The following is an 11,109-nucleotide window of genomic DNA, read 5'->3' on the forward strand; positions in this document are numbered from 1 at the left end:
TTAAATTTCTTTTAAACGTTCTATTGTGTTTATTAGACGATTGAAAACATTTATTCTAAGATAATATTTCTTAATTTAAAATATAAAAAAATACTTAAATATTAAATTAAAATTAAAAAATGAGTTCCTAAATGAATATTACGTCAAATATTTTATATTTTAGTTTTATTATATTATAATTTTGTTAAATTATTATTGTTTTAAAACGTGGTATTTTGACAGAATAGACGACTTAAGCCACTAATGGCAAGTGGCAACAACGTAATTGTGAACAAGAAATTTGCTAGAGTATTTTTCGGGCATAAAACATCATTATACATTTTTTATGTAAATCTCCACTAGACTTATTATAATATAGTATGATATACGAAAAATGTTTTTTGTCGAGATATATTATCATCGCGTTAGGAACTGATAAAAATAAACAGAAACTCGTTTACTCGTCGCAGGTATATAGTATATTAAGAGCTATCTACCGGCATCTTATAAAAACTCCTAAACTTTACTATTCCTACATAATGGTAGATGCCAGTCTCGTATTGTTTGCTAATTTTCACGTTTAGATGTTTCAAAATTCTACTCATCTTTTGTAAGCACGCTGAGCGATCCACAGATAAGTATTTCATTTTCATGATTCTAAAATGTTGTTCATACAGAATTTATAGGTATACTACCTAATCCTATACCCAAAAATCTGTACCTCCTCAGTCCTCATGTAAAGCCAATTTTTAAAAATTTGCATTTTTAATCTATAAGAAGCTACAAAATGAGGATATTGCTTTTCGAATGTTAAACAATAAATTTTATTTAAAAAAAAATCCCATAGTTACATAGGTACGGCTACATACGGTTCATTTTTTTTAAAACTGTATTCTTATCTTATAACCAATATATAAATAAAAAACTATTCGATTTTTATGAATCAAAACGGAATTCATATATTAGCCACCCAATAGCAATGTGCTATTGAAGCTGAAAAGAGAAGCTATAAAGTCGTTTTATATTAGTCTCGAAAAATCTATTGATATAATTTTATTGAGTTCGGGACCAGAAATCTTTAAACTTACAATTAGGTAGTAAATAATTCATGTCAGATTTATTTATGTAGACAACTATATACATTTATACGTTTGTGTACTTCTCCACAGATATCGATACCGTTATCCAGGTTCATCGATGATGAGACAAAGATTCGACCGTTCACCATGGCTGCAGACATGCTTTTGGCTATGCACTTCACACTGGACCCGTACCTGTACGTGCTCCAGCACTGGACGTTAGTAAAGTCTATCTGCTTGCGACCGAAGAACAAAAAAAATGCCAACGGTGGCAGCACGAGCGTGAGTCGCAGCAGTTCCATGAGAACAACGTACGAAGTATTCTCGCAGCAGCCGCTCTGATTGCGATATACGACGGCTGAAGTCTACTGCTGCACGCGTGTGTTTGGGCATGACCGTATAATAATATACAATTATAATATATATACCATCATATTGTGTTACGATGATATTTTATTATTATTTTTCATTTTTGGAAAACTACCAGCGAATGTGCCAGTGATAATTGTCCAATATATGTATATATACATTATACATGCATAGTAATAAATAGGTATATACATATCATATCTACTCCCAGACCCGACGGCGGGAAGGAACGAAATTACATATACTATAAATGGGTTAGTCGTGCAAAAAAACTTTAAAATTTAAAAACAGTAACACACCTGTACCTATACTATTTATTCATTTTTTTCGTAGAAATTATTATTATAAGCGTGAGGTAAACGCGCAATTGTTCTTGTTTTAGGTTTGTTTGTAGCTAACTTATACACATTTTTTTTCAAGTGCGAAAACTAAGTGGAAATTCATAAAGATATAAACTTATTTTCTTTTAACACTAATTATTATATACTGATAATATTTATATCGTTAATTCGTGAAATCCGAAATGATAAATGTATTTAAGAAATTTTTCGACACCTGTATTATAGGTACCTTCTGTCAAAAAAAAAAGATTTTTATAAAGGCTTTTAAGCTGTTATTAAATGTGCATAAACAAATAGAATTTAAAACATCTTATTTTTCTTTGGTACAACGAGATTCGATCTGTAGATAATGAAATTATATAATAGGTATATTAATCTATTAGTATGAATGTATGATTATTATAATATGTACATAGTATTGCCATTATACACATTAAACATCTACTCCTGATAATTTAATTTCACAATCTTATAATATAAAACTAATACTCATGTGGTTAAAAAATACTTAAGTTATTTTAATTTACTGTGAATTAGCGTATTATATGCCAATGAGAAAACTCGAATATTATAATTTAAAAAAAAAATGTTGTTATTTTTTTGAGAGTTTAGAGTAGAGACATTTGTACCAAAGACTAAAGCAAAAATGTAAAAAACAACTAAATAATTTTTAACTTCAAGTTTGCAAATATTGTGAAAAAAAAAAAATTTATACTTGAAGGTTTTAAATGTAAAATGTAATTATACCTATACCAAGGTCAAAGGTATACATTTGTATTCATTGTGTACTATAAGTTAAAAAATTTTAGTTATATATGTTAATTTTTAACTCTAAATATATTTTAATATAAATTAACTTTATAGCTAATTTGCCTATACGAATACGTATACATACCTATATTATAGCCTCTAACTGACAGAAAGTTTGTAGATGTATTCGTTTAAGTACGAAAATTATAAAATTTATAAATTGTTTTGTTTTTATGAATTTCCTATTTATTACTTACAAGTTAGAATATTGTTTTAAATGTTGTTTGTGTCAGCGGCACTACTTAAGTTATCCGTAATTCAATTCTCTTTACGTGTTCTAAACTAAAATAATTCACGGTTAGTAAAAATAAATAAGTATTCACCCACTCAAAATAAATAATTGAAATAGAAATGCATGTGTGCTTATAAAATTAAATAGTGTTGTCATTGTTTTAAACCTTTTAAAATATAATCATTTATTGCATATTGTACCACGCGTTATATCATTTGTTTTTAATATGAAATAGTCGTAAATACAATTTACAGTTTTGTTTTTTAATAAAACAACTATTAATTACAACGTAAAAGAAAAAAAATTAAATCTATAATACAAACAGATACTAGAATATAAATTAAATTATTATTATTCAAAATATAAAAAAAAATGGTATCGATACATACATAGATCCTAAATTTTTTTATTTCGATGTGAAAATAATGTCACTTTTTAACAATCTATTTCACGTTTATAAAATAATGTAACTATATTATGGAATTAACATACTTAAGTAGTACTATTACATCAAGAAAATCCATTATTTATGGGTAGGTATTTCTTACTTCAAATAGAAAATACCAAATAAATTATTACTTTGAACCAGTTAAAAAATAAAATAAAATAATAATAAATATATAAATGTAATACAGATAATTTTATTAATAAAAAAAAAAAATGAAAATTTCTTTTCAAAATTGTATATTATGACTAGTACATTTTGCACCCTCGTTGGCCTTATTAATAATCGTAGGTACATTTTATGACTTACTTTATATATTATAACGTCATTATTCTTTTAGGCATGCTCTTATTACAATATGTTTATTTTATCCAGTATTATTCTTGGCAATTTATTTCCTTCATAATATTATGTTTAATTTTTTTTATTTATATATTTTGCTTTTCAAGCCTTATAGGTTTTCTACTTATTAATGTTATGTTATTTAAATATTTTGTTTGCTTTATTAATTATTATTTATATTATATGTATGTTCTAAATAAAATTGTAATTATTATGAATGTCTTTTATTATTATTTTATCATAATATCATACATGTGATTTTATTTATTTATTTTTTAATATAACAAAAAAATAATATGAATTATTTTTTAAATTATAGATTAGCCACAATTTTGTGTCTATATGCATTACTATTAAAATAAACTAAAGCAAATCATTTTAAATTGAATAGATTTGTTTTATTAATGTTTTAATTAGTCGTTTTGAATGCTATTTGTCAGTTATTATTTTTGCAATAATTAATATTAACCACTATTACTATTTTTGCTTTTACTGACAAACATTATAGAATATGTTATGTTACAGGTACATAAATTCATCTACATTTTTAGATGTTTTAATACATCCACAGCATATTTTAATTGAAAACACATATTATATTTTTCAAATAAAAGTTTAGTACATGAAAGCTTAATATTTCATTAAATTCGGATAAAAATAAATATAGAAAATGTTCCTATAAAGTCGTACCTGCACACTTAAATATTTAAAAAAAAAAAATTAGATAGGTTATCTTTTATGTGTTATATTCATTAAGCTTAGCGGATGTGTTAAAATAAAATAATTAAAGGTAGCTTTAATGCGAATGCCATTAAAAAATATAATAATTTTTATTTAATTTCTATATTATTATAATTTTATTTATATGTAATTTTATCTGTTTATAGATGTTTCTCGTGGTTCACATGGCCAGTGTTTCATTGAATAAAAAAACTCAAATTTATCGTATCGTGTAACTACATTACTTACCTACTTTATATATCATAACATTTTATTATACCTGTGATAAAGTTTATATTTTTAATTTTAATATGTATCTATGTTTTTAATTTTATTTCAAAAAGTGTGTGGAATTATCTCATTAGTACTTAATAATAATTATATAGATGATGAGATTGAACAAATATAAAATCATTTAACTAAAATTAAAAATGTATTTTTTTAAATGCCAAAAAAATCTATAACTTTTAAATTGAAATATTGAATTATAATAATCAAAACTCGGCAATACTGGATTGTACAGTATGATGATTATTTTAACCTTCTTTTTGGTTATATTGGTAAATTTCCAAAAAAAACTATAATTTTAAAGTTGAATTAAAACAAATATAATAATATTTTAATATGTAAATCTACTTCTGGTTTACAAAGACTAGACTTTCTCTTGAAAAAGATAATGCATTTTTATATTTAAATATTTTTTTTTTTTTTGTATGGTGAAATAGAAAATCTAAAAACTTTCAAAAACGTGTAATTCGATTTGTTTTTAATTTTTTCTGATTAAAATGTAATTTATATGGCCAATTGTTTATACAATATTCTTAATTGTTATGGAAATGACAATACAAATTGTTTGGCACTAAATAAATAGTTAATATGTAGCTATGACCTACCTATATCTAGTGACTAGTAGAAATAATAATAAAATACAATTTTACAGTTGTGGTATCTAAATGCAAACGATAAAAAAATGTAAAATTATGTACGACTTACGAAATAGTAAGATAGATTTGTACATAATAAGCATTAAAATTAATAACGTGTTCATTAAAATATATAGATTAAGTTGGTTTTGTGTGTATATGTATTTTTGAGGAACATTTAAAATGAATAATATTTATTAGCGTGTATTGTAATACACCTGGAACGTCGTTTATGTGTATTTAGCCACTATACTATATAAGCACTCTCATCTTAACGATGATTTAGAAACTGCTGTAGACAGTGGCAGACACAGTATATAATATTGTATACTTTGTCAGTTATCTCATGAGAAAACTGTACAATTTTGAGCATATGGAATAATGTAGAATATTAATTAGAGTGGCTGGCTGGCCATTTAAATCTCTCAACTCAAGAAATATTTGGTAGTTACCGCAGCATCGTTACAGAACAAGCAATAATTGATGATATAGGTAGGTACCGGTAGAGGTCAGAAAATGGGATATACAATAACTAATTTTTTTTACAGTTTTTTGTTATCCCTCGAGACAAAGTTTAATCATTATGCAAATCGTAATTTTAATTTTGTAGGATAATTTATCGCAGTAATAAATTTCAACTATTTTGATTTATAAACAAATTTGGATGTATTAGTTGTATTGCACTATTAAATTAACCTACAATGTTTTTGTATTCAATTAATATTTTCCTCATCAACTTTACAAAATATTTTCAGTATTAATTATTCGTAGTTATATAAATCAAGTCAGCTTTTTTAGATTAATAAACATGTATTATGAATTTATGAAACATAATACACTTAAGGCAGTAAATATCAATATTACTAATCTAAATAAATCACTTCTAAGTTCTCAACTTCTTATATACTATATACATAACGAAGACAATAAATTATATTAATCCACGTCTCACGTTAGATTGTATAGGTCTAACAAGCATTTAAATTTAATGTATCTTTTTCATCTTAATTTTATTTCCAATTAATTATTAATGTAAGAATAGCTTACAAACATTTTGAAAAAATAATTTTTAAGAGTTGTATTGATATTTTAAGTCAGGTCACATAAAATATTGAACTAATTTCCATTGTTTTTTTATTGTGACCTTAATATTAAGTAATAATATGTAGTATAATATATTACTCTACTAAGTAAAAAGTCCATTTGTAAATATTATCGTACATAAAATAAATTAAGGAAACATGTTCAAAACATACCAAGAACAGTAAATTTTCATTAACACACACCTGCAGGGAGTAGGTACGGTGATGAAAAAGTCCATGAAAATGGCTTACATTAAATCTTTTTCCTAGAAATAACTAGTACTAATCTTGTTTTTATGAAAACATGAATATTTAATTTTTTCTTATTATACACCGAATAAATATTATAACCTAATAAAACGAATAACCAAACTCAGAAAAAGCTATCAACTTTATAGAATTTTGTCATTTTTGAAGATGACAACGTTATATTTTAGATCATTATCGATGATTTTGTTTTTATTTATTCACATATGAGTGCACGCAATCAATTTTCCAGACACTCTTCCTTACAGATACACTAAAATATCAATAGAAAAAGTACATTTTTGATATTAAATTTGGATTGATTTATGCAATGACATCAATTTATTTAACTATAGTATAGGTGTTAGCAACGTCAATGTATCTCAAATTTGAATGTCATTATAAAACATTTTCTTTGAAATGGACTTTGACTTGATATGTTTTGTTCGAATTGGGTAAATGATAAAAGATAACGATAACGCTTAAATTTTTTAATTCTATTTTAAAAATATGTAGCATGATTATATAATTAAAATGCCTACAAACACCTAATCATCTATACAGAAAATCTAACTTATTGATTTAACCTGTTCGTAATATATTGCCTTGTATTTACAAATTTAATATTTTAAACAATAAACTTTTATTTCAATGATTATGTAACACTTTTTTTTAACATATCTATATAACCATATCAATAATATAATATCGTATTATTTAAACTGTTATAATATTATAGTTATTATATTTTAAATGACATATACTAGTATGTAATAATTTAATAAAATAAATGTAATACCTAGTATAATAAATTAGGTGCATAATAATTTAATATAATGTTATGAAATAATTTAATAAATAATGAAAAACATTAATACAACAATTAAAACACCTATATTATTAAAGGGATATTAAGTAAATGTCCACTATAATAAAATATACATTTTTCCTAATATTTTTTTTTTCGTAGATTCCATTATTCATAAAAAATGTATTTTTGTACTACGTATCGATCGCGGATTATGGCGTCATATTATGTGAATCGCTAGTTTGAAACGTCTTCGCTACCTGCGGACATCAATCAACAATCCATCGGTAATCGGTATAAGACACTGTAAATGTATATAGTGTATATACTGCTAAGTGTTCTATGTCTATCACCGCCATTTAACTCACCGTTGTTCGTACGATGTGAATTTCAGCTCGTCGTTTTCATTTTTCATCACAATGTATCGTTTTGCTGTTTGCGACTAATTTTTTTTTTTTAACAATAAAATATTAAGTGGCTGAGTTGCTGATACGTGGATAATTGTCACCGGCTTCAGGTTTGTAATAATATCATTCTTAAGCCCGTTTCACAGCCTCGTGTTTTTCGATTTAAATCGAGGTTCGTGAGCATACACATTTTGCAAATTTTTCCGTCGGCGAAAACGAACTTATACAATATAAATCGAAAAACTCGCATATGAATATATAATATTATATTATATTTACATATGCGTGACTGTAAAACGGTCGTACATATTAATATATTATTATAGGTAGTATTATTATCTTTAAATCTTGATTTAATATCACATATTATATTATAATTATCGATGTAAAATATATTATTATTGTTTGACGATTACATTCATATTTATATTATTAATATTATTATCGTCGTAAAAGTATATTCAAAGGATAAAATAATGGTATTTTTCAGTTATCGTACTAACTCCGTTGACTAGTAATACTATGAATGTACCAATAAGTACCAAAATAATACTTTTATAAAAGATTTTTTTTAATTAATATGCATATTTTACAAAGATATAATCTTTTTTTTTATAAGTATAGCGGTCCTCACAAGAACCGGCCTATTGAAAGGATTTTCGATTTCCGGATAGGCCAATCCACCCCGGCTTATCGTTTATAATTTACATCAAGTTTTAATAAAATAAACAGTACCTTGTAAATTAAATAATTTACATTATAAAAGTATTTTAATAAAACAAAAAATGTATTGATATGAAAGAAAGAAGCACGCTAGCACGTTGTACTATAAGTTTCCTGTCAATGATATTATACTTTTAATATAACTGATGGACGGTCGTATCACTTCACTTCTTTCGTCAGTTAATTTCAGAGTTCCTTCTCGCACTACAATAAACCATGTTCCTTTCGTAGTTCCTGCTCCACTAGGCTAATCCACTAGACCACATGATGCGGTTGGCCAATGAGAGCACTATTTTTCATAACTGATAAAATTAAAATTAGGTGTTACTGCTTCTATTATATATACTACTATTATACTTATATTATTATTGCAATTATTATCTTACATAAACTCTTGTTTATTATTTGTATTAATTATTATATAAATTATATTATGTTTTTAATTATTGTATAGGGCTCCGCCCGTTGATAGAGATAAATAAAATATAATATTTCATATTAATACAATATTAATATAAGACGGCGCACTAAGTAGGCAAATTAAAGTTTTAATCATTATGCGGGTTGACCAAGCCTATTTTTAGAAATCGAAAATGCGCGCATAGTTATGCAACTAAGTCAGTATAATATCAAGATAGATAATAATTACAGAAGTATGTGGTCTAAGAATAATAATCGGGGCACTTTAAAGTGGCTAGATATTATGAGAAATCATCTTATTCCTTCAAAGATGGGCCTTAAATATCGATAACTATGCTTTCATGTAGTCCGTGAGTTTTCGTGGCTGATGGTGTTGCAGTGGAAAACAAAGTTAAGTCATGATTTGCATATTTTGCTAATAACACTAGTGACATTATGACAGTTGTCTGCGAGATTTCATATATATATAATATCTGTGGGCACTAACTTATGCCGGCTGTGGATTGTTTGTAAACTTGACATAAATCAAAATATCATTACTGATTTAAGGATATTATAATTTATAACATGGCGTATTGTCTCACAGGTTAATATGTCTGACCTACAGTTGGACAAACGTACGAACTAATCATTTAAAGTTTACATGATAACTTAATGATATTTTAATAACAATGATTATTCGACGACTTTAAAGCTCTTATTGATAAAATTCATTACAATATTTGTAATTCATTAATTCGTAATTTTTATTGGTTCTAAAAAATATAAGAATATACCTTAGTTACCTCAACATACGATAAGTAGACGTCATAATGCCAAATACATTTTCATTTCGATGAGCACATGAAATACAGTAGTTAATCATCCTTTCAACACTACCTTATCACAAGACCCGGAAAAGGGACCCAATATGTTCGTACAGAAAAGGCTATTTTATATGAAATTGCCAGACGTTAGTGGTTTTACTTTAAAATGAATGGAATTCCACGTGAAAGATTTTAAAGCTAATCCTTAACGTTGAAATCGGCGGTATGGGCTAGTGCTGATTTAAAATTTCACACACCCCTATTTTATTTAACATAATATAATATACGTGTGCATTTTGATTGCAGATTGTGTGCTATTTCATTTTTTGATGATTAAGGGAAACGATATTATAGTCTTTATATTACATTCTCAATTATTATGTGATTTAAAAAAATAGATCTTCATCTAAATTATTTAATAATGGTTTGGATGTGAAGTTCGACTTGAAGATTATTCTCGTAAGTACTAAGTACAATTTAGATATTTTATTTTATTTACTTTAAGATTAATTTAAAAAATAAAATGAAAATGTTAAATTTACTATTTTATAGCTATCGTTAATAATAGTAGGTAATATGATTTTCAGTATATTTTTTTATTGTATTTAAAAAATGCATGTTTTTTTTTTAATTCAAAAGTATATCGTGAATAATATTTATAATCACAATTAGGTAAATTGAATTGTTTTGCATCGATATTGTGTTTTAAAAATTATACTGCACAATACCACTATTAAGTATGAATTATATGAGATTAAACCTTAAATTTTCATAAATGTATTAAAATAATTACGAAAATGTAAAAATTATTTTAGATTAAAAAAAAATCATGCAATATTCGATTATAGAAAAATATCTAAAGCTTGAAAGTTTTATAAAAGATTACAAGAGCATAAGGTTCTTCGTAAATTGTTTTAAAATAATTTAAAATATTGAAATTACATACATGAGTATTTACGAATTTTTTTTTTTGTAGACATTTGAGATCAGATTAAGAAAATTAACGATTCTTTAATGATATAATGATAATAATATATTTTATAGTACTTTATTCCTTTAATGATTTTAGTTATTTTCTGAAATTCAAGAAACATTAATTATTGAGATTTTAATCTATTCACCATTACCAAGCAATACCACCATGTATTCATAACGTACATTATTATTGACTAATAAATGAATAACAATAATAATTAATAATTATATAAATGCTAATGACTACCATAATTATTATAATAAATGCAATGTATAAAAATTATTTTAATCTATCCCATTGTTAATAGAAAAAATAAATTACCAGTAGACAGTAGTAAAATTAATACATTTTATAATATCTTTAGAAATACAGTCAAACAAGGTTACTACTAACCGTCTCCA

At 25.0% G+C, this 11,109-nt stretch overlaps 1 protein-coding gene across 3 annotated transcripts in view; it reads left to right on the forward strand.

Annotated features, from left to right (window-relative positions):
* LOC132920695 (prostaglandin D2 receptor-like) overlaps positions 1–4,749 on the forward strand; it is a 35,905-nt gene extending 31,156 nt beyond the window's left edge. For 2 of the 3 annotated variants that reach the window (XM_060983330.1, XM_060983331.1), the window contains exon 4: positions 1,149–3,985. In XM_060983330.1, coding sequence (XP_060839313.1) covers positions 1,149–1,400 — 252 coding nt within the window. In that variant the 3' untranslated portion in view covers positions 1,401–3,985. Of the gene's footprint in view, positions 1–1,148; positions 3,986–4,484 lie in introns of those variants that run through there. The other variant, XR_009660760.1, reaches the window with a different exon arrangement.
* The last annotated feature ends 6,360 nt before the right edge of the window (positions 4,750–11,109 follow it).

The sequence above is a fragment of the Rhopalosiphum padi genome, chromosome 2 (genome assembly GCF_020882245.1).
Source record: "Rhopalosiphum padi isolate XX-2018 chromosome 2, ASM2088224v1, whole genome shotgun sequence".
Lineage (NCBI taxonomy): Eukaryota > Metazoa > Arthropoda > Insecta > Hemiptera > Aphididae > Rhopalosiphum > Rhopalosiphum padi.